We start from the raw sequence: 24567 nt of genomic DNA on the forward strand, positions 1-24567 counted from the left end.
TTTCAAAATATAAAGTGTGCTGGGAATCAAAACCAGAATCTGGTATGTGCTAGGCAAGTACTCTGTGTTGCGAACACCCCAGCCAGACTTCTGTCAATATTCTAAGACAACTTAAAGTGTTTGTTTGTTTGTTTGTTTTTTTCAGCAAAAGGTAAGCTTCACAGGTTGAGCTACTAAATACCTTTGTGACCATGCATCTGCTGTGTCTCATATTTCTCTTGAAAATAGCATGTTCTGTCTCATATCTACTGGCTTATTTTTAAGTTTAAAAAGTACCGGCATATGTTTATTTGCTCCTCATGAGTTTATATTTCAGTTACTTCCTCATTAGAAACTTTACAACCAGGTTTAGACAGGTATTTTTGCATGTATGTATATGGTAAACAACACTTTCTTTTTGAAAACGGGATTTTTCCCTCATCCTTGGCAATTTCATGGGACTTTTCTAAGACAAATGATGAACAAAAACCTAATCAAAAGCAGACCATATTCTGGAGATACCCTCCTCCAGTTACTCTTTGTGGCCACAAGATGGCGCATAAGTCCCTGAAGGAGCCTTCGAGTTTTGGCAAATAGCAGTATCTCAGGAACTATCGTAAACACATAAGCAGGATGCCAAAGTACAGAAGCCTAGTTTGGGCTTCTAGTCCTCATGGGTGCCTGGCCTCATTCCTAAAGCGAGTGTCTTGCTTGAGGTTATCTTCGTAGATGCTTTTTGCTTTTCAGCATATGCCTTTGCAAGTGCTACAGAGGTCCTTTGGGTTTACATAGCATTTCTTCCATGCTCCATGGCCAGGGATCCTGCCTGTCCTCATGATAGCTCACAGTTCTCAGGGCAAAGCACAACTTCCTGGCAAGAAGCAAATGGTTTATTTGCCGGATGATGAAACGCCTGTGGCCTGGGGAGAGGGCTCCATGGTTTGCAAAGCACTTGCTGCAGTCATGAGGACCCGAGCCCCACAAAGCCAGGCACTACAGCCCCATCTGCAAGCCCAGAGCTACACGATGAAATGGGAGATGGAGATGGCAGAATCCCCGGGAGCTTGTGGGAGGGCTAGCCTGGTGTATACAGCAGCAAACAAGAGACCCTGCCTCTAACAAAGTGGGAGTCAAGGACCACCACTGGAAATTGTCCTTGGACCTCTTTGCAGGCATGCCCACACTCGCTCTCCTACCACATACACCCACAGAAGACCTAGAAAGAAAAGAAAATGTGTTTGTTTCACTTGCTTCTCTACAACTTGCTGTCCCCTGGGGATTTCCACTCGTGCATTAAATGATAGGAAAACACGGAGTGAATGGGCAATAGTGTCTGCTAGCTTTCCGTCCTTTGCAGACGCTTAGAGAAGCCGTTCCAGGCAGTGAAGCTGTGCTTTGGCTCACAGCTTCGAGGGTCTCAGTCGGTAGTTGGCTGGCCATGCTGTTTCTGGGCCATGGCAGGGCAGACCATGCTGGTTGAGGACATGGTGGTGTGAGGTTGCCACCTCATGGTGCCAAGCAAGGCACATCTTTCCAGGGCAAGCCTCCAGTCACATGCGTCCTCTAACTAGACCCTGCTGCCTACATTCCACCACCTCCCTCTAATGCAACATGGTTTGAATCTGTCAAGGGATGGGTCCACAAAATGAGGCTGGAGCCATCTTGACTGAGCCCCTTCCCAAAGCATAACAGACAGCATCCAGTCCCCCAACAGAGGTGCCTTTGGGGGTCATTTCAGATCCAGACACCAGGCATCACAATGAGGCAAATAATTACAGAGTATCACTAGACGCTGAAAACCACTGGGTAGGGAGAACATGGATTTCCAAATCTTCCTAATTATGTGAGACTCACAAATGCCATGCCATGTAAAGCTACAGGTCACAGAAAACTCATGGATGCCGGCCCTTGGGGGAATTATAGTGTGAATAGTGTGTGGAGGCCCACTTTTTGTTTTTATAGTTCTAGGGTGCTGTGGGATGATCTGTATGTCCCGTGGGAGCCCGTTCTCGGGTTCCTCGTGGCGTTACCCAGCAGGTCCGCATAGAGGATGATTAGGACCATGGGCCTGAGTGCAGGTGTCTGAGATGGTCTGCACTTGGCTGTGCTGGGGGATGGGCTGTATGGCAAATGTGTTGCTCTGATTGGGCAATAAATAAAACCTGATTGGCCTGTGGCTAGGCAGGAAATATAGGTGGGACTAACATAGAGGAGAAATAAAAGAACAGGAAGGCAGAAGGAGACTGCCTGGAGCCGCCGCCAGGACAAGGGAGATGTAAATTACCGGTAAGCCACGAGCCACGTGGCAAGGTACAGATTTATAGAAATGGGTTAATTTAAAATATAAGAACAGTTAGCAAGAAGCCTGCCATGGCCATACAGTTTATAAAGCAATATAAGTCTCTGTGTTTACTTGCTTGGGTCTGAGCGGCTGTGGGACTGGCAGGTGACAATGATTTGTCCTGACTGTGGGCAAGGCAGGAAAACTTAAGCTACACTAGGGATTGGCCCTAAGGCCTCTTACATGCTAGGCAAGTGGTCTCCCACCGAGGTATCGCCACAGCCCTTTGAGTTTTTAGTTGGAGGCAGGATCTAAGCTGCTTGTGTTGGCCTTGAATTCGCTCTGGAACTCAGGCCAGCCTCGAACCTGCAATCTTCCTGCCTCGGTTTCCAAATAGCTGCATTTACAGGCCTGTACCTGCAGGCCTGGTTGGTTTTTCTATGAAGTGCCTCCTTTACGAGAGGCCCTGGGTTCAGGGCCAGGAGTGCAAAGGCAGCAAATAAGAAAGATCTGGCTAGCCAGGCAAGGTGGTGAGCCCCGGCAAGCAAAGTGGAGCAGGACCATTTCAAGTTTGAAGCAAGACTGAGCTATTTAGTGAGTTTCGGGCTAGCCTGGATTATGTAGTAAGACCCTATCTCCCACAAGTAAAATTAGAAAAAATGAAAAAATGGAGGATTCTGTCAACAAACATTTTAGTATAATATGGTATGGTAAAAAAAAAAATTACATAATGCCATTGCAGAATGGCAGAGGGACACCAAACCCAGGTGGCCGGGCAGGGGGATGGGCAAGGAAGACTCAGCAGAGCTCTGAGGCACCTGAAGCTTGAAGCATGGCATCAGGGAGAGGGAACTTACACCAGGTGTGTTAACAATCGATCTGGCACTGTGGTACTCAGAAGTGGCCAGAATGGCACCACTGGGGGCAGTAGCTGGGTGAGCAGCCCAAAAGCTGGGACTGCTGAAGTCTAGTCTCGGTGTCCTCCTTGTTGTTCACGGGACGGTGTGGTTCAGACATCCACGTGGCAGCTTTCAGAGCCCGGCCTCTAGTCCTACACTGTGGGCTTAGCCCTGCCACAGATAGCAAACCGAGAAACTTACTCTGGCCCCGTCTCTTAAATGTGGGCGAAGATATCACTGTTTCCCCAGCCCTTGAACTTGGAAACCTCCACCATCTCCAAGGATGTCAACCCTTCTAACGGCCCCCGGCTTCCTCCCCGCAACAGCCTGTTGATATCCGGTGGGTTCCGCATCTCCAAGCGCTGCTACTGTCCGACGTCAGCTTGAGGTCTGGGAGGCGGCCTCCGATTCTCTGAGCCACCTGGCTTCTGCTCAGCTTGCATGGGCACTCGCCCACCCCTAGGACCTGCCACGGAGTCCTAGTGGTTCCAGCCAGCCCTCTGACCCTCGCCCCAGCCTCCTTACCTAGCCGCCATGCCTGCTTTTCCCATGCCAAGCTTTTCACCATTTCCCCGAGGTAGCCGAGCCTTTAGGACAGTGGTTCTCACCCTTCCCAATGCTGCAACCCTTGAATACAGCTCCTCACGTTATGGTGACCCACCCCCAACCATAAGATTATTTCGTTGCTACTTCATAGCTGTAATGTTGCTACCGTTGTGAATCGTAATGTAAGTATCTGATGCGCAGGATCTCTGACACCCAGCCCCCAAGGGTTCCTGCCCCCTAGTGTGAGAACCACTGCCTTAGGGCTATTGCTCAGAGCTGTTGCATCTGACTGGGCTCCGCTGGTACCTGTGGTGCCTTGACTGGGCTTCCGGGCCGTCCACCTCGCTCTTGTTCTTGCTCCTGGCACCTGAATCCAGGTGCTCTCAGTGATGCGGCCCACAGCAGCGAGCTCCGCCCTCCTTCCCTGGCCTTGGCAGAAGATGTACCTCTTTGTCGTTGGCACCATGTGTGTATACCAGGCTCTCCAGAATCAAGATGGTTCCAACCGAGTCATGCTTTCCTGAGACTCGGGGTCACCGGGTCTCCTCTGCCGTCCTCCTGACTCAACTTGTAGCCTTTGCCCTTACCATATAACCACCCATGCCTGGTTGCCTAGCAACCTTTGTAATCTGCCGTCCCACTTCCCCTCATTTTAATTCTTCATCCTTCCTTGGGCTGTTGGCAGTGACCTCCTTGGTCTCTCCGGTTCCCTTTCATCCATTCTCCAAACTGCCAGTCGGTCTCTGACCAGAGTGATCAGGGCCAGCCGTCAGAGGGAAGCCGTGTGCCTGCTGTCTCCTCTAGCATGTGCATCATGCTCTAGCTTGAACCCTCCTCTCGGCTTCTCCCTTCTCCGCTGCCCAGCTCCCTGCTAACACAGATCAGAGCCACACGATGGAGGAATCGCTTTACGGCTCCGTGCTTCAGGGACTGCCCTCCTCTTTCTTTGCGTACCTCCACTTTGCCAAACTTGGTGGTTTTGTATTTCAAGACAGGGTTTCTCTGTGTAGCCCTGGCTGTCCTGGAACTCACTCTGTAGATCAGACTGGCCTCCAACTTAGATCCACCTGCCTCTGCCTCCTGAGTGCTGGATTGAAGGTGTGTGCTATCACTGCCTGGCTACACTATACCGAACTCCTATTCACCTGCCTAAGCCCTAGTGACAGTGTGATGACATTGCCTCATTCCTTTAGCCAGAATGAGTTAGTCCTCCTCCGGAGTTTCAACTGAAGCTGAGCTCTAGGTCTCACCACCGTCTGCACACCATTTTAGTCATTAAGGAAGGGAAATAAGGCGATGTGATTTGTCACCCCACCTCCACCCCCACCCAGTCCACAGTAAAAGAATGACCCAATGCACTGTGTTCTTTTTGCTTGTCTCAAACACTGGCTGCTTAGCTCCTACAGGACCAGGTTTTCGAGCCTCCGGTACCTAGCAGAGTGACATGGACTTAGGAGATGCCCAGTCAATATTCCTTGCGTTGGACTGGCTGTTAAAAGTTCTTCAGTTACGTTTTACTGAGGACAGAGATTGCCTCTCTCGCTTTTGCACAGAGCATACATTTTCAACCCCACACTGCTCCGGCTTGGCTGAATGCGAGCATATCAATTTTGCAATCACCCATGTGACTAGTGCTTACCCTGGGTGAGGGCTGATTGACACAGAGGTGCAAGGAAACTATTAATGAGCTGTCACTTCTCAAAACGTTTAGAAGAGGGTTTTTTTTTTTTCAATATTTAAAAACATGCCAAGGTTCTTGGAGGGGAATCCTTTGATCAACGAAGGCATTTTCTTTTGAAACATGTGTTACTTAGAATACTGAAAGAAATGAATCTTTAAACACAGTGAGCTGGCTTACACGGAGTGTAGCTGACTTCCTTCTAGTTGCTCTGGGCTAGATGGGGATTTGAGGTTTCATTGCACACTAGAACCTTGGACGAGTTCCTTCCCTTCTGGCCACCTCCCTTCTACAGTGGGCATTGAGAACCCAGCTGCTGTGCAGGAATCACTGGCCTGTGTTTTACCCTAGACATGTGTGCTGATGATAATGAGTTGGACTCTCACTGACATCCCATCATGATAACGGGTTGGACCCTCACTGACATGCCACAAGCAGTTCACCATTCAGCTGTTTCCCACCATTCCCAACCAGTCTGCACCCTGTTCACATCACCCTGAAAGCTGCCCATTGCCGGCTTTAGTAGTGTATAAGATACAGGGGGAGATTGTCATCGTACTCTTTAGAAGCAGAGGAAGATGGACCCCAGGATGCCAAGATGGGTACCTGCAGATAATGGGGTCTGTGGGGTGATTTCACTGTGGGGGTATCACTGGCCTGGGGATTTGGAGTGATGACTCTTGTTCATTTCCCCCCAACTTTTTCAGTAGTTTAACATTGTTGTGTATTTATGGTTAATTGTTCTTAGAAGAATCTCGTTAAAGTTACAGTACCTTGGCATCCACTGGTCATGTGCAGATGTTGGCACCTAAATGTCGCTGTCACGGGGGTGCACTCCAGCGCCCTAGACACTCTGGTCCGTGTCCTGAGGCTGTGCTGTTCCTTTTCTAGGGTACAGCACCATGAGTCCGCAGGAAGACAGTGAGAACCCTCCGTGCAACAATGACCCCTTGTCAGCTGGGGTGGATGTAGGCAACCATGATGAGGACTTGGACCTGGACACCCCACCCCAGACGGCAGCCCTGCTAAGTCACAAGTTCTACCACTACCGCTCACACCACCCCACCCTCCATCACAGCCACCACCTCCAGGCAGCCGTGACAGTGCACACCGTGGACGCCGAGTGCTAACGGGCCGAGGGGCCCTGGTGATGCGGGATGCTCTGAGAAGACATGAGCGGCGTAAAACTCTGGCCCATGAGACACTTGGTGTCTGTGCTTTGTCAGTGAAGTCCGAGGCCTTTGCTGCCTGCTGGCGTGTTTAAAAACTGAAACCACAAAGTCCTGTTTGTGAGAAGCTGAAGCTGGTTCTGAAATGGAAGCCGGGGGGTGGGGGAGGGGGGCCCCCCGGTGCTGATGAACTGACCTGCCATAATGGAATGGAAGCCTAGGCAAAGCTCCAACAGAGACACTTGTCGAGGAAACTGAGCCAGAGGAATGTTCCCAGCACCAGAAGGGCTCGACCCCTTCCCTGGAAGAGGGCTGGAGCAGATGCCAGGAACGTGGCACACACCGGATGCCCCCAGCCGCTGGACGGACATCCTTGTTTCCTAGCGGTGCCTGGACACCACCGTACCTGTCCGGAACCGAACTGGCCTTGAGCTCTAAATGATGCATCTCAAAGTTTCTAAGTAAAGGATTATTTTTCTACTATTTATTGTGAACTTTCAAACTTTGGGGGGAGGGGGAGGAAACAAGAGATTCTCGGCCATAACCCTGGCTGTTGTGTGTGGTGACGTTGTTGTTTGATTAAGGAGTTGTGTTTCTTATTTAACTGGTGAGCTTCCCACCACCCTGATCCACAAAAAAAAGGGGGGGGGGGGTGAAGAACTCTTCCTTTGGCTTGTTGACGTCACTTTGCGGAAACACGTCATCTGTGACAGTGTTCCCTTCCCGGAGGGGCAGTGATCCAAGACGTTTTCAAAGAAATTCCATTCCTTTAGAATCCATTTCCACCTCCCATAGAATGTTTTCCTTAGGTTTCTACGAAATCTAGTATTATAGCCCCAGCCTTTCAGTTGAGGGAGGCTTGGGCTTATTCTCTTTGTTTTAAAGACTATAAATTTTAAAATGTCTCATTTTTGACTCTGAGAATATTAAACAGATAAAGGAAGACATTTTAAAATTGTTCAAGTGTGGTTCTTAAAAGATTTCTTTTGAAATCATAGCTCGAAGCTGCTGCCACTGAATTCACCCAACTGCTTTTGACTCTGCAGGGATTCACCCAATGGCTTCTTTGGCGCGGGGCATTGTGATTTTAAAGTAGTGTTCTAATTACAGTGGTGTATTTTAGATTCACATTTTGTGATTCAAATATGTTATGAAGACATTCTTTGCACCGTGCGTGTGGTAAATCTCCGTTTATATGTAGTTGGAAAAATTCACGGAATAATGTTTTAATGATAGGGTATCGTGATATACTGTAAAAAATAAATAAATAAATAAATAAATAAAAATTGGGTCCTCAGCACTACAGAAAGTAAACTATATATGTGCTACCCGGAAACCCCTTCATACTGTGTATAAAATTGCAGTCTAGTGAAATAAACTGTATGCCACAAACAGTTGAGTGGCTATTGTTATTTGATGTGCTGTCGCTCACCACGTGACCTTTCAATGCTTCAAACAACTTCAGGCCTCTTGACCATCTCACACACACAAAGAAAAGTGAGGATATTAATATGCTAAAATAAAGAACAAACAGTTAAAAATAAGTAAGACTACCATGCCTGATGTTTTAGGCTTTACAAGCCAAACTCAGCAGGAGGATTAATAGTTTGAGGGCAGCCTGGGCTGCATTGGGAGACCTTGTCCCAAAAACCAATGACTAAATAAAAGTGTATGTATCCCCCGCTTCCTGCACAGCCAAATCCATTTCCTTAGTGTAAGATGGTCAACTCTATTTTGTCGAGATTGCATGGTCCTGCCTTCCCCGAAAAGAACTCTTCTCGTCTAGGTTTTCCTGTAAGAGTGCGACTCTCTGTTAAGAAACTAGATGTGCTGGAGAGATGGGCCAGTGGTTAAAAGTACTTGCTCCCCTTTCAGAGGACGTAAATTCATTTCTTACCACACGTTAGATGGCTCACAACCACTTGTAACTCTAGCTTAAGAGGTTCTGACGTCGCAGTGCCTGCACACACATAGGATATACTCACACAGACACACCAGACATAATTCAAATTCAGAATACATCTTTTTAAGAAACCAGCTTCTTGACTGGGGAGGAAGAAGTAACAGAACAGAGAAGTGATATCTCCAAGAAAGATGCTGGGGGCCATTAAGGGGAGACAAATATCTACTTTCACATCTTCCTCATAAGGTCTCAAAGTTCCATCCCACTGAAGTTCACCAACTATTATATTAGGGTCACTTACATGGGTAAGAGGTCACAGGCAGCATGGGAAGGTCTCCACCCAGCATGGATGATGGCCTCCCAGTGGCTGTGTGATAGACAGAGGGCTCTTCCTTCGGTCCTCCCCAGCCCCTCCCCAAAACCCCAGACCATGTCCAGTTAGAATTGCACACAGCCACTGAGGGAGCAGGTGGATACTTGGTATTTTCCTGTGAGGAAAGGTCAACAGTTGACAAGTCCAGCTCTGATGATCTTCTGCAAGCAGACCAGGCCAAGTCCTGAGGATGGTATCTGTCTGGCTCAAGATAGATCTATACAATGGGTACACAAAGCTGAGAGCTAAAAACAATCAGTATAGTCTACTCAAACACAACAGCAAGTCAGACATCATGGTGGCATACACTTAGACTCCCAACCCTGGGGAAACCCAGGAGGATCGTGAGTTCAAGGCCAACAAGGGCCATGTAAGACTATCTTTAAAAAAAGGGGGAAAAAAGACTTTAATGGCAATTATTTTATATCTTTTGCAATAAGACTGCCCTGAAGTCAGGGTAGAAGTAATTGAATGTTTATAACCTGAACAAGAGACCATAACAAGGGTTTGTTTTTAGTTTTTTGGCTAGTTGGTTTTTGTTGTTGTTTGTTTGTTTAGATTTATTTATTTTGTTTTATATGTGTGAGTGTTTTAACTGCATATATGCCTAAGGCAGTTGTGAGCACCATTTGGGTGCTGGGGATCAAACCCAGGTCTTCTGCAAGAGTTCTTAACAACCGCTGCACTATCTCTCCAGCCCCTGGACTGAATTTTATAGTTCCTGTAGAGACTGATCCCTAAGCATCACATGTGACATCATTCATACGTGTGGTGGCGGTGATGTTCACATGGTTTAGAAAGAAAAACATGGTGTTGGAAACATTATCGTCATGGTCAATGTCAGTTCCTTAGGCTCCTCAGACACCAATGTGGCTTGCACAGAGGGCGCTCTAGAGACCCCAAGGGTTCTTACCATGCCTGTGCATTCACCAACAGAGGGCGCTCTGAAGACCCCAAGGGTTCTCTACTGGGCCTGTGCATTCACCAAGGCCCCTGTGCCTGAACCCAGCCCTTTACAATGAGCAGCATGGGTAGCTCAGAATATTCCAGGTCACGTGATACAGAAGGAAACTACTTACTGGTTGAGACTGACATCCAACAGGGCCCAGGCTCAATGGTCCTCCGAGTATATGTCCATATGTCTGCCGGGTAATCTTTAGTAAATAATTTTTGATAAATTTTGGAAATGTTGGAGCCTGGCCATCTGCCTTCCATCACTTGATTTGACTTGAATACTCAGCTAAACCTCACTGATGTATTTATTGGATAGCTATCCAGTCCCCGCTCACACCAGCTTATGTTGCCAACCCGTGACTATCACATGGCAAGCCTGGAGGACCAGCTTCCTCCCGTCGCAGTGACAATTCCAATGGTTACTTTTTTGAGAATGTACATCTGGGGGGGGATCATCAAATTCTTAAACATGCCAGCCCAGTCACTCTGTGACTTTTTGGTCTGAACAGAGGTATGCAGATCTTCCAGGCTGGGGTAGAATGCTATAAAAGATTACTTTCTAACTCTTCCATTTCAAAGAACCTGCAGTTGAAAGATATTTGTAACTACATATGATGGTTTGGTTAGTAACTAAAGTGTCTGTGTGAGCAAAAATTGAGATCTTGCAACCTTTTTGTTTTTTCCAACCTCCATCAATTCAGAATTGCTCATTGGGGTCCTTTCCTTCTCTGATCTATTAATTCAAGGTTTCTCATTTTTTATTCATGAGTGCTCCCTCCCCCAAAGGAGACTTAATTTTATTTAAATTCTCCTTAAGAAAGGAGACTAGGAGATAAGTTTGCTTGGCTAGAGTCACACTTTGGAGGGAATAAAAACCACTGTAATCTCTGATCTCTACTTAATCCATCTGGAGCCCTTTGTGGGCAGTGTCTCCCCTACTGAGGATGGGAGCCTTCAATACAGGCATCCAGCAGGAGCCTTCAATACAGGGATCCAGCAGGCTGACCCCAGGGCCTTTGTCAGCACCAGCCGCCTCTGAGTTGTGCTTTCCTCGCCTGGCTGGCCTGGCCGAGCACTGAGTGGGAAGCAGGGAGACCTGAAGGCTAATCCCAGTGTCTCTGAACCCGGCTTTAAATCTGCCGCCAAGTGCGAAGTCTTTGATTCAAGCGTGCCACTCACTGTTTGTGTCCCTCCTCTACGTCGCTGGTTTACCAGGCTCTGTGTACTGGATCTGTGCCTTCTCAAGCTGCTTCCTTAACTCGCTTCCAGTAATGCAGCCAATTTTCAGGACCTCCGACTTACACATCAGAAGCAAGGACACACAATGAAGTGCAGGCCTGACCCTTTCCTCCATAGCTGGAGAGGGGGACCAGATGAGGCTGGCTGCCCACCCCGTCCCGCTATTAGACTTTAGGCCTCCTGGCCTTAGATTTCTTATCCCTCCTACAAAATGGTTGGCTACTCCCCGCCCCCAATTTATTTAGTCAGAAGCCTAGAGTTGCACAACCAGAATAAAGCATTCCTTCCTAATGATGGCCTAGGAAGGTGTGCCCTGGTCGGGTACAGTCTCACAGGATTAGTCGTAGGGATGTCGGTCTCAGTGTAGTGTGAAGTCACGGGTGGCATCTATGCCTACTGGCTGCCATCTTGCCCATGTTCACATCCTCAGCCTCAGGGTGGGACTGATCTGTGGATAGTGGGGAGAGAGGAATGGAAGAACGGGACCCATAAACTGGGGCTTCAACCAGCCTTTGGAGACAGAAGTCTGTATTGTATAAGACCGTATCAATTGGGTCTTTCAGCAGCTACCCTCGAAAGCATCTAATAAAAGCATCTGAACAAACAAATATGAAACCCGAGTACGATTTCAGCGAGGGCTGCTGGCTATGGAGTAAAAGAAGGGCGAGGGAGAGATGCAGAGAAGGACTCTGCTTTGGGTTGATGCTCACAGAAAGCGTCTGGATGTGACATCTTGGAAGCTCCTCCCTGCAGACTGAGAGCCCGCGGGGTACAGGGATGGTGGGGAAGGCTACCTTCTCGGGTAGTAGGATAGAGAATGGGCAGGGACCTGAGTGAGGCAAGGCCACGGGAGCTAAAGCATCACTCAGCAAAGGGCAGTGGGGTACGAGGAGGAAGAGGAGGAGGGGGAGGAGGAGGAGGAGGAGGGAAAATGAGGTCCTGGAGGCTGTAGCAAGAAAATGTACTTCAGCCAGGGAGCCTGTAGGATAGTTCCAAAGGAAAGGAGGAGATGGGGAGGGGTTACAGTCAGGTGTGTGTGTGTGTGTGTGTGTGTGTGTGTGTGTGTTCGTAGGCCAGTCTGTGTTGAAAGACCATAGGAGAGCAAGGCTGGGAAACGTGGGTAGAAAGGCATTGCAGAGGTCTATATGAACTCACAGCGACGGCAGCAAAGATGGAGGTATGTAGGCAGGGCGTGGTGACACGCTCGGGCTTGGACGGGAGAATCACAAGGTTGAGGACGATTTCATACATATTTTTTACAAAGAGCACAGTGGAGAGTATGTCATGGAAGTAGAAACCCCAGGTGTTATTTACGGCGTGTTCCTGGCTTGAACCACTGCAATCAGACACGGAGAGACAAGAACAGAATCGGTTTGGAGAGGAGGGTGAGGAATGAGAAATGAGTCAGCATTTGAAAGTCCAGTCAGTAAGGTGATGAGAGGTGACCTGCACCCTGAATGGCCCTCCCAGTAACAGTAACTGTGACTGAAAAAAAAAAACATTTGCACCAAACACCCATTGGCACACGGAACTCTTGCTCTGTGGTGAACACTGCGGTCTTTCCGTCCAGTAATGGCGGTCCACTGTTGCTTGAGGCTCCATCAATGTGATGCATGCACTTTCAGCCTTGGCTGTTGCTTCCCTGACTCTCTGGGCGCCATGTCCTGCAGGAGTCTTTCTGACCACGCTCTCCTCCAGCTGCCCTTGGCAGCCGTCTTGTGCTCCAGCTGCTCTCGTGGCCGGATGCCCTCTGACTCTCACGATGTGAACATTGTCTTTCCTTCTGGGTTCTGACATATTTGTATGTTCTCTTCTACTCATAAAGACAGTGATTACTTCCCTACCCCCAGCATGTGCCAGGTTTCTTGACAACTCCACTTCCCCAGCCCATGCCTGAAAGAAAGCTCCAATCCCTCCCCACCCTCATCCCTACCCCTGTCTTCTGAAGACCTTACTTGAACCCCAGCTGGGAGTGGTCACCTCATCCTGCTGGATGTACTCACATGGGAACTGTCCTGTAATCCAGCTGGACTTCAGCTTGCTGCTTTTTTTTTTTTTTTTTTTTTTTTGGTATGTGTGTGTGGTGTGCATGTGCATGCATGCACATATGTGTAGCTCAGTCAGAGGTTGACATTAGATGTTTTCTTGGTCTCTCTCTACCTTGTATATAAGGCAGGGTCTCTCACTGAGCCTGGAGCTCACCAGTGTGGGCTTGCCCTGAGGATCCCCATCTCTGACTCCCATGCTGGTGGGCTACCACCCTGACTTAGCATGGGTGCTGGGAAGCCAAACTTAGTTCCTTGTGTTTGAGTGGCAAATGCTTTGCCCACTGAACACCTCTCCAGCCTTGGACTTCGGCTTTCTAAAGACAGGCTCTTTCATTTTTTATTATTATCTTATTTTATTTATTCATGTGGAAAATGAACACATGCATGCAATGGCACGTGTGTGGAGGTCAGAGGACAGCCTGCAGAAGTTGGTTCTCTCCCTCCACCATGTGGGTCCTGGGAATCGAACTCAGATTTTTGGCTTGGCAGCAATCATCTTGAACCACTGAGCCACTTCACTGGCCCCAACAGGCTCTTTCTTATTCTTCATAGTATTCATTACAAAATTTGCTGTATGTACTAAGCTTTAGTTTTTGTTGGTTTTTTTTGTTTTGTTTTTTGGTTTTTGGTTTTTTTGGTTTTTTGGGTTTTTTTTTAAGACTTGCACCCCTGGAGTGTCCATGGCCGACATAATCATTTAGAAACTGTAATCGCTGACTTCTCCAAAATACATGCTTAGTCAGTTGGTTTGACCGCTTCTGCGTTTTGATATTACTGTGTTACACTAGCCATTAGCCGGGCCTCACTGCACAGACATGTTCCTGCCTCCCAGTGCTCCTTGGCAAGACTCTATCCAGATCCAGCTTACCTCCTAGCATATCAGTCAGCTTCTGTCACTGTAGCAAAATACCTGAGGCAATTGACTTATAAGAAAAAAGGTTTCTATAGCGCAGTTCTGGAAGTCCTGATACCTGGTCACATGTCCCTGTTGCTTTGGGCCTCTGAAGCAGTGGTGAGGAGGGTATGTGGAACATTGCTCACTTCCTAGCCAGGAATCAGAAAAAGAGAGTGAGGATAGGACAGAACCCTAGAGCAACCTTCAAAAGCACACCCCCAGCCACCCTAGAGCCCAGGTCTTTGTGGACATTTACATGTACACCATAGTCTCATGTGTATTGATTGGTTCTCCCTAGTTGCTCCACAGCTGCATCACATTGGTGTAGAAGCCCCCAATCTTTATCCCCTCACCACCATACTCTGGAAGAACAGAGTCAATCCAGCCACTCTCCAGACAGCTGCATCAAACACTCTGCCTGCCCATTCACTTTCCAGCAGCACAATACAGTGCTCTCAGCCTACACCAAGAGTAGCTTCCTGGCCCTGGCTGTCCTTACATTATGATGACAATTTCTTCATCTTTCTTTCTTCCTTAAGATTTATTTATTATGTATATAGTGTTCTGCCTGCATGCATGCCTGCATGCCAGAAGAGGGCACCAGATCTCATTCTAGATGATTGTGAGCCACCATGTGATTGCTGGGAATTGAACTCAGGACCTCTAGAAGAGCAGCCAGTGCTCTTAACCTCTGAACCATCTCTCTAGCCCCTCTTTAGAGCCTCATAATGGTTTGAGCCTCAGACCTCATTCATCAGGGCATCATGCTATGCTTTTGGTGTGTGCAGGGCCTACAACTCATCCTCTGCTCACAGACCTCAGCAGGAAGCTGGAGTCCACTCCATCCCTCCAGTCTCCTCCCATATCCCTCTTTTCACTGAAGTCCTAAGCACCTTTTCAGCTCCTTTCCCCGACCTATGTGATGCTCTACAGCCAGATGTGCCCAAGTTTTTGCCGTTGTGACAACATTGTCTTCCACAGAGATCACACGTTAGAAACTCACAGTAGGTTTTTGTTTTAATTCGTGATATTCAGTAAGTTTACAATGTGGTGTTGGGTGGCATGAATAACTCTCTTCAGCCGTGTGGATGCTGCCTCTGGGCTACAGGCTGGCCTAAATGGCAGGGACATTTCCCACACAGTTTCAGTCCAGACATCCCATTGTCTCTGCTCTACTCCAAGTCCCTGTCATTGTCCCCCTGGAATGCCACATCAGCAGCTGCATGGTCCTCTTCATGCTTCTTTCTCCTAATTCATTTTCACATGCAAATCCAGGTTGGGTTTTTGTTGTTGTTGTTGTTGTTTGTTTGTTTGTTTGTTTGTTTTTTAATTAGAGACACCACTCTGGTACTTGGTAACTATGGTATGTCACATCTAAAACTACTGACTTTAAAATGTATTGTATACATTCAGAATGCTATGCATCCATCCCCTCTACCCACTTCAAAACCTTTTTTTGCCACCCAAGGGAAACTCCATTCCTAGGCAGCAGTGGTATCCAACTGCCCCTCTCCGGTCTCCACAAACTGCCAATCTCCTTACTGTCTTAATGGACTTACCTAATTTGTACGTTTCATGTGAACAGATAGGTGGACTGTTTGTGTCTGGCTTCTTTCCTGTGGTATGAAGTGTATGAGATCGATCCCCGTTGAAGGCTGAATCTGTGCTTCGTGTTCTGCTTATCCAGTCATCAGATCGTGGGCCCTGGCTGTCTCTGCCTCATTAAGCCATGTGCTATGAGCATTGGTGCACACGGGTCTGCATGCTGGTTTTTAATTCTTTTATAATTGCTCAGCCACGGAGTAAGTCTCTGTGCAGCGTTTGGAGGGCCCGACAGAACACTCTCCAGGCTTGGCTTCACCATTCTCTTTTCCCAGCAGCTGTGTCCAGCATTCCCACTCTCTCCCCTCTCTAGCCAGCCTTGTTTCATTCTTTTATTTAAATTACAGATCTCGTTAGATGTGGTGGTCCAGGCCTTTAATCCCAGCACTCAGCTGAAGCCAGTTAGGGCAATACAGTGAGTTCTTGGCCAGCCAGGGCTGCATAGCGACACCGTGTCTCCAAAGAAGCAAACCAAACCCAAAACATTACTACTTACCTAGTCGGTGTGTTAAAACATGTTTCTGGTTTTTTAGTTATTGGTGCTGTGGCTGAACCCAGGGCCTCATGCATGCTAAATGCACATTCTTCTACTGAGCTATACCTCAGTCCAACGTAATCCTCTCAAAAATGTGAAAATAAAACCTCATTTGTCGTTTTTGATGTTTTGTTGTTTGTCTTGAAATAAAGTCTCTCTCCAATTCCCTGCCCCCGACACACACCCCATTCTGTCCATCAACCTCTTCTGTCCTGCTATGTTCTGGTTGATTGGATGAGTTGGACTCCGGTATGCCTCAGGACCTTTACATGTGCTGTTCACAGAGCCCGGAAGGCTTGCTCTCCCAATCCTGCCCTCTTGCAGATACATGCTCTTTTCTTCCAGAGTTCAGTGCTGAGCAACTTTTGCATCTGCCCACACCACATTTAGCTTCCATTGTTTCCCTCTGTGAGGGGAAGAAAACACTAAAAAGCAGAACTGAATATGGCTGTCGGGGAGAGGGTAAGCCCGCTCTGACTAGAGAAAGGTTCTCCTGTGCTTGGGCCCCTTCCGCTCACAGAAGAAAACAGGAATCCAGTGTCAGTGTCCACGTGCTGGGAAGGATCAAGGATGTGGCCACTCTGTGAAACTGCTCTGTGTAACAAGCTGAGAGTCCCCAGGAAATGGTGTGTGTGTGTGTGTGTGTGTGTGTGTGTGTTCGTAGGCCAGTCTGTGTTGAAAGACCATAGGAGAGCAAGGCTGGGAAACGTGGGTAGAAAGGCATTGCAGAGGTCTATATGAACTCACAGCGACGGCAGCAAAGATGGAGGTATGTAGGCAGGGCGTGGTGACACGCTCGGGCTTGGACGGGAGAATCACAAGGTTGAGGACGATTTCATACATATTTTTTACAAAGAGCACAGTGGAGAGTATGTCATGGAAGTAGAAACCCCAGGTGTTATTTACGGCGTGTTCCTGGCTTGAACCACTGCAATCAGACACGGAGAGACAAGAACAGAATCGGTTTGGAGAGGAGGGTGAGGAATGAGAAATGAGTCAGCATGTGACAGTCCAGTCAGTAAGGTGACTAGAGCTGACCTGCGCCCTGAATGGCCCTCCTAGTAACAGTAACTGTGACTGAAAAAAAAAACATTTGCACCAAACACCCATTGGCACACGGAACTCTTGCTCTGTGGTGAACACTGCGGTCTTTCCGTCCAGTAATGGCGGTCCACTGTTGCTTGAGGCTCCATCAATGTGATGCATGCACTTTCAGCCTTGGCTGTTGCTTCCCTGACTCCCTGGGCGCCATGTCCTGCAGGAGTCTTTCTGACCACGGTCTCCTCCAGCTGCCCTTGGCAGCCGTCTTGTGCTCCAGCTGCTCTCGTGGCCGGATGCCCTCTGACTCTCACGATGTGAACATTGTCTTTCCTTCTGGGTTCTGACATATTTGTATGTTCTCTTCTACTCATAAAGACAGTGATTACTTCCCTACCCCCAGCATGTGCCAGGTTTCTTGACAACTCCACTTCCCCAGCCCATGCCTGAAAGAAAGCTCCAATCCCTCCCCACCCTCATCCCTACCCCTGTCTTCTGAAGACCTTACTTGAACCCCAGCTGGGAGTGGTCACCTCATCCTGCTGGATGTACTCACATGGGAACTGTCCTGTAATCCAGCTGGACTTCAGCTTGCTGCTTTTTTTTTTTTTTTTTTTTTTTTTTTGGTATGTGTGTGTGGTGTGCATGTGCATGCATGCACATATGTGTAGCTCAGTCAGAGGTTGACATTAGATGTTTTCTTGGTCTCTCTCTACCTTGTATATAAGGCAGGGTCTCTCACTGAGCCTGGAGCTCACCAGTGTGGGCTTGCCCTGAGGATCCCCCATCTCTGACTCCCATGCTGGTGGGCTACCACCCTGACTTAGCATGGGTGCTGGGAAGCCAAACTTAGTTCCTTGTGTTTGAGTGGCAAATGCTTTGCCCACTGAACACCTCTCCAGCCTTGGACTTCGGCTTTCTAAAGACAGGCTCTTTCATTTTTTATTATTATCTTATTTTATTTATTCATGTGGAAAATGAACACATGCATGCAATGGCACGTGTGTGGAGGTCAGAGGACAGCCTGCAGAAGTTGGTTCTCTCCCTCCACCATGTGGGTCCTGGGAATCGAACTCAGATTTTTGGCTTGGCAGCAATCATCTTGAACCACTGAGCCACTTCACTGGCCCCAACAGGCTCTTTCTTATTCTTCATAGTATTCATTACAAAATTTGCTGTATGTACTAAGCTTTAGTTTTTGTTGGTTTTTTTTGTTTTGTTTTTTGGTTTTTGGTTTTTTTGGTTTTTTGGTTTTTTTTTTAAGACTTGCACCCCTGGAGTGTCCATGGCCGACATAATCATTTAGAAACTGTAATCGCTGACTTCTCCAAAATACATGCTTAGTCAGTTGGTTTGACCGCTTCTGCGTTTTGATATTACTGTGTTACACTAGCCATTAGCCGGGCCTCACTGCACAGACATGTTCCTGCCTCCCAGTGCTCCTTGGCAAGACTCTATCCAGATCCAGCTTACCTCCTAGCATATCAGTCAGCTTCTGTCACTGTAGCAAAATACCTGAGGCAATTGACTTATAAGAAAAAAGGTTTCTATAGCGCAGTTCTGGAAGTCCTGATACCTGGTCACATGTCCCTGTTGCTTTGGGCCTCTGAAGCAGTGGTGAGGAGGGTATGTGGAACATTGCTCACTTCCTAGCCAGGAATCAGAAAAAGAGAGTGAGGATAGGACAGAACCCTAGAGCAACCTTCAAAAGCACACCCCCAGCCACCCTAGAGCCCAGGTCTTTGTGGACATTTACATGTACACCATAGTCTCATGTGTATTGATTGGTTCTCCCTAGTTGCTCCACAGCTGCATCACATTGGTGTAGAAGCCCCCAATCTTTATCCCCTCACCACCATACTCTGGAAGAACAGAGTCAATCCAGCCACTCTCCAGACAGCTGCATCAAACACTCTGCCTGCCCATTCACTTTCCAGCAGCACAATACAGTGCTCTCAGCCTACACCAAGAGTAGCTTCCTGGCCCTGGCTGTCCTTACATTATGATGACAATTTCTTCATCTTTCTTTCTTCCTTAAGATTTATTTATTATGTATATAGTGTTCTGCCTGCATGCATGCCTGCATGCCAGAAGAGGGCACCAGATCTCATTCTAGATGATTGTGAGCCACCATGTGATTGCTGGGAATTGAACTCAGGACCTCTAGAAGAGCAGCCAGTGCTCTTAACCTCTGAACCATCTCTCTAGCCCCTCTTTAGAGCCTCATAATGGTTTGAGCCTCAGACCTCATTCATCAGGGCATCATGCTATGCTTTTGGTGTGTGCAGGGCCTACAACTCATCCTCTGCTCACAGACCTCAGCAGGAAGCTGGAGTCCACTCCATCCCTCCAGTCTCCTCCCATATCCCTCTTTTCACTGAAGTCCTAAGCACCTTTTCAGCTCCTTTCCCCGACCTATGTGATGCTCTACAGCCAGATGTGCCCAAGTTTTTGCCGTTGTGACAATATTGTCTTCCACAAAGATCACACGTTAGAAACTCACAGTAGGTTTTTGTTTTAATTCGTGATATTCAGTAAGTTTACAATGTGGTGTTGGGTGGCATGAATAACTCTCTTCAGCCGTGTGGATGCTGCCTCTGGGCTACAGGCTGGCCTAAATGGCAGGGACATTTCCCACACAGTTTCAGTCCAGACATCCCATTGTCTCTGCTCTACTCCAAGTCCCTGTCAATGTCCCCCTGGAATGCTACATCAGCAGCTGCATGGTCCTCTTCATGCTTCTTTCTCCTAATTCATTTTCACATGCAAATCCAGGTTGGGTTTTTGTTGTTGTTGTTGTTGTTTGTTTGTTTGTTTGTTTGTTTTTTAATTAGAGACACCACTCTGGTACTTGGTAACTATGGTATGTCACATCTAAAACTACTGACTTTAAAATGTATTGTATACATTCAGAATGCTATGCATCCATCCCCTCTACCCACTTCAAAACCTTTTTTTGCCACCCCAAGGGAAACTCCATTCCTAGGCAGCAGTGGTATCCAACTGCCCCTCTCCGGTCTCCACAAACTGCCAATCTCCTTACTGTCTTAATGGACTTACCTAATTTGTACGTTTCATGTGAACAGATAGGTGGACTGTTTGTGTCTGGCTTCTTTCCTGTGGTATGAAGTGTATGAGATCGATCCCCGTTGAAGGCTGAATCTGTGCTTCGTGTTCTGCTTATCCAGTCATCAGATCGTGGGCCCTGGCTGTCTCTGCCTCATTAAGCCATGTGCTATGAGCATTGGTGCACACGGGTCTGCATGCTGGTTTTTAATTCTTTTATAATTGCTCAGCCATGGAGTAAGTCTCTGTGCAGCGTTTGGAGGGCCCGACAGAACACTCCAGGCTTGGCTTCACCATTCTCTTTTCCCAGCAGCTGTGTCCAGCATTCCCACTCTCTCCCCTCTCTAGCCAGCCCTTGTTTCATTCTTTTATTTAAATTACAGATCTCGTTAGATGTGGTGGTCCAGGCCTTTAATCCCAGCACTCAGCTGAAGCCAGTTAGGGCAATACAGTGAGTTCTTGGCCAGCCAGGGCTGCATAGCGACACCGTGTCTCCAAAGAAGCAAACCAAACCCAAAACGTTACTACTTACCTAGTCGGTGTGTTAAAACATGTTTCTGGTTTTTTAGTTATTGGTGCTGTGGCTGAACCCAGGGCCTCATGCATGCTAAATGCACATTCTTCTACTGAGCTATACCTCAGTCCAACGTAATCCTCTCAAAAATGTGAAAATAAAACCTCATTTGTCGTTTTTGATGTTTTGTTGTTTGTCTGGAAATAAAGTCTCTCTCCAACCCCCTGCCCCCGACACACACCCCGTTCTGTCCATCAGCCTCTTCTGTCCTGCTATGTTCTGATTGATTGGATGAGCTGGACTCCGGTATGCCTCAGGACCTTTACATGTGCTGTTCACAGAGCCCGGAAGGCTTGCTCTCCCAATCCTGCCCTCTTGCAGATACATGCTCTTTTCTTCCAGAGTTCAGTGCTGAGAAGCTTTTGCATCTGCCCACACCACATTTAGCTTCCATTGTTTCCCCTCTGTGAGGGGAAGAAAACACTAAAAAGCAGAACTGAATATGGCTGTCGGGGAGAGGGTAAGCCCGCTCTGACTAGAGAAAGGTTCTCCTGTGCTTGGGCCCCTTCCGCTCACAGAAGAAAACAGGAATCCAGTGTCAGTGTCCACGTGCTGGGAAGGATCAAGGATGTGACCGCTCTGTGAAACTGCTCTGTGTAACAAGCTGAGAGTCCCCAGGAAATGGTGTGTGTGTGTGTGTGTGTGTGTGTGTGTGTGTGTGTGTGCAAGAACCCTGAAGTCATTTGGAGTCTTGAGACAGAAAGAGGACACCAGGCACAAAGACCCAGGAACGCAATCCTGACAGGTACCAGTGGCTGTGACTCAGGAATTGCTCTCTATGGCCACATCTGGCTGACACACAAATGCCCTACCTGCCCCAAGCTTTCCTGGAGTTTCATAGACAAGACCCTAGAGTGTGTGACCAAAGGGAACAGCCTCAGGGCAAGAGCACATGGCAGCGGCTGAAGAGAGCCAGACGAGACCAAAGATGGCAAAACGTGGGGATGCAAATCTTGGAAAAGTTACTTCCAAGCCAGCAAGGGCAGTCTGCCTTCAGCAACATCTGGGCACAGGGTAGCACCAGCACTCATGTGTCCTTCCCCAACAGCAAGCTGATGTTTACTGCTGCCTGCCATGCCTATCTGCTTACCAGGTATCTGTGCTTATCCAGGCAGGCACCCAATGAGAAGTGACATTTACAGTTGGATTTCAATACAAATACTATACAATATATATATATATATATATAGTGTGTGTGTGTGTGTGTGTGTGTGTGTATCATACAATACTATATATGTGTGTATGTATGTATATGCATACACATCTATACACATATGCATACACACAAAATACATGCCTACATATGTGTGTATATACATATATGCATATATGCACATATATACATACATACACATACACACACAAATACAAAATACCAAAATGAGACCATCTCAATGCTTATTTATCCTACTACACACACACACACACACACACACACACACTGGGTGAAAGACAGCAGACATTTCAAGATGCCTAAAGCAGTATGGAGACATTTTCTTATTAAAGGCTGGAAGAGGTTAGAATTGCCTAGTTATCAGAATGTCCCAGGAGCACATCATCATGAACTTACAAGAACATCAGAAGGAAATAAATCCCTATGTTTATGACCTTGGGCTAAAGAAGAATTTCTTTAATAGGCATAACTCAGAGACTGGCATAAGTTAAAACTTCGGGGCTACAAAAATACCTCCCCAAATGTGGTGTGGGGGGGGCAGGGGTTACTTGCAAAAAAAAAAGAACAAAACTGACAGTGGGAATCACATGGAGATCAGCCAAGGTCTGTCACCCGTCAGGCGAGGTAGAAATGATCCAACCGAAAAACTGGGCTGAGAAGTCTCTGCAGTGAGAAGGGGGCGCAAAGTGCTGCTCATCACACAGAAGAACGTCAGCCTTTCAAGTTACTGACATGCACATCACACTGAGGCAGGATTGTTCTTCTACACCAGGGAGAGGGGTTCATGCCTGCAGACCTTGCACCTACGAGGCTGAGGCAAGGTCAAGAGTTCGCCATCAGCCTGAGGTACGTAGTGAGACACTACCTCAGAAAATATGTATGCTATTGTTTTCATCCAAAAGAGTGAGCACAATTTCAAAAGTGTGAGGCCCTTCGAAGCGTCGATGGGAGTCTACACATTTATGTGGGTATTTTGACAACTCAGTGGCGACTTAAATGTATACTCTGACTCAGAAATTCTACATCTCGGCCCATGTTGAATCTGGAAGCAATTGGAAACAATCCCAGCAATGGCTGTAAGTGTAGAACCCTGCAGCCGTGTGAGAGTCGGTGTGCATTTCTGTGCACAAGCATCGCCACACCTCCCAGAAACATAACTGAGAAAAAGAAGTGAAGCCCAACTGCACAGAGTGTGGTGCCTACCGCTTAAAAAGCAGGGCATGCAAAATGGCAGTCCTCACCCGCAAACCCGCAGCTTCTGCCTCTGTACGTTCAGCCAATGGCAAAGCAGCAATGTCCAAAAACAATCTGCACTGAGCCTGTGCCTCTACTTCCCTTTTCTTTCTCCCTAAGTAATGAAGGCTAGCAATGATTGCAAGAGCATTTCCATCACTGTGGACATTACTTAAAGTAATCGAGAGGTGATTTAATATATGTGTGGTAAAGCTGGGCTACACCTCCATAGTAAAATGCTTGCATAGCATGTTCCAGGCTGTGAGGTCCAGCTCTCGGCTGTATAGCAACACCAATAATAATGTATGAGAAAATATACAGGAAGATATAAGTAGGTTGGTTAGATGCAAGTATAGTGTCATCATAGGCAAATGACTTAAGCATCTTTGGGTTTTAGTCCTGGACACACACACACACACACACACACACACACACACACACACACACACACACACGAAGAAATGGAAGAATTGCTCCCATGTTTGTTTTTTAACTTTTAGAAAAAAGTTTTATGTGCATGGGCATTTTACTTGTTTGTTCACCGTGCATGTAGTGCCCACAGAGCCAGAAGAGAGCATGGATCCCCTGGAACTGGAGCTACAAGCCGCTGTGAGCTGCTCTATGAGTGTTGGAATCGAACCCAGGTCCTCTGCAAGAGTGGCCAATGCTCTTAACCAGTGAGTCATCTCTCCAGCCCTGATTCCAATCCAATATCTTCTAATAGAGCATCTATGTGGTGTGTGTGTGTGTGTGTGTGTGTGTGTGTGTGTGTGTATGTGTGTAGAAAGAAGAATATATACCAGCTGACTCATCATTTCCAAAGGAAGGCAAAGAAGAGCAGCAGTCCTCAAAAGATATTAGACATGTTTCCAGTTTTTGCAAGATAAAATGTAATCATATATTATTAATTATTAAAATAATTAGAATTATTATGCAGGGCATGGTGGAACATGCCTTGAATGCCAGCACTCAGGAAACAGACATGGATCTCTGTGAGTTTGAGGTCAGCCTGGTCTACGTAGGGAGCTCCAGGCCAGTCAGAACTACATCCAGAGACTGCGTCTTATGAACCAAAACAACATTTGGATTTGAAGTTAAATACATTAGAATAATAAAGCTGAAGACATTTTAAAGCACGTTTTATATGTTGTGAAAATCTGAGTGAACAACATTTGCTGAAATGTTGATTTCAGTTATTAAAATTTAAAGGGCTAGTCTCCAGGGTATCTTAGGTAAACATAGTTATTGTTTATTGTAAAAAGCAAACAGATAATTTTCTGTTTGCATGCAGATTATTTTGATAAGTGTGAAAATGGAAATCTGAGAAATAGTATTTTGATGGGCTTTTTGTTTGTTTTGTTTTGTGTTTTCAAACAGGGTT

General features: G+C 47.2%; 1 protein-coding gene across 1 annotated transcript in view; it reads left to right on the top strand.

Moving 5' to 3' along the window:
- Cachd1 (cache domain containing 1) overlaps window positions 1-7948 on the top strand; it is a 223825-nt gene extending 215877 nt beyond the window's left edge. The window contains exon 27 of the mRNA XM_028870244.2: window positions 6275-7948. Within this exon, the coding sequence (XP_028726077.1) occupies window positions 6275-6513 (239 nt within the window). The 3' untranslated portion in view covers window positions 6514-7948. The remainder of the gene's footprint in view (window positions 1-6274) is intronic.
- Window positions 7949-24567: the final 16619 nt, after the last annotated feature.

Source organism: Peromyscus leucopus, chromosome 2 (genome assembly GCF_004664715.2).
Source record: "Peromyscus leucopus breed LL Stock chromosome 2, UCI_PerLeu_2.1, whole genome shotgun sequence".
NCBI classification, from domain to species: Eukaryota; Metazoa; Chordata; class Mammalia; order Rodentia; family Cricetidae; genus Peromyscus; species Peromyscus leucopus.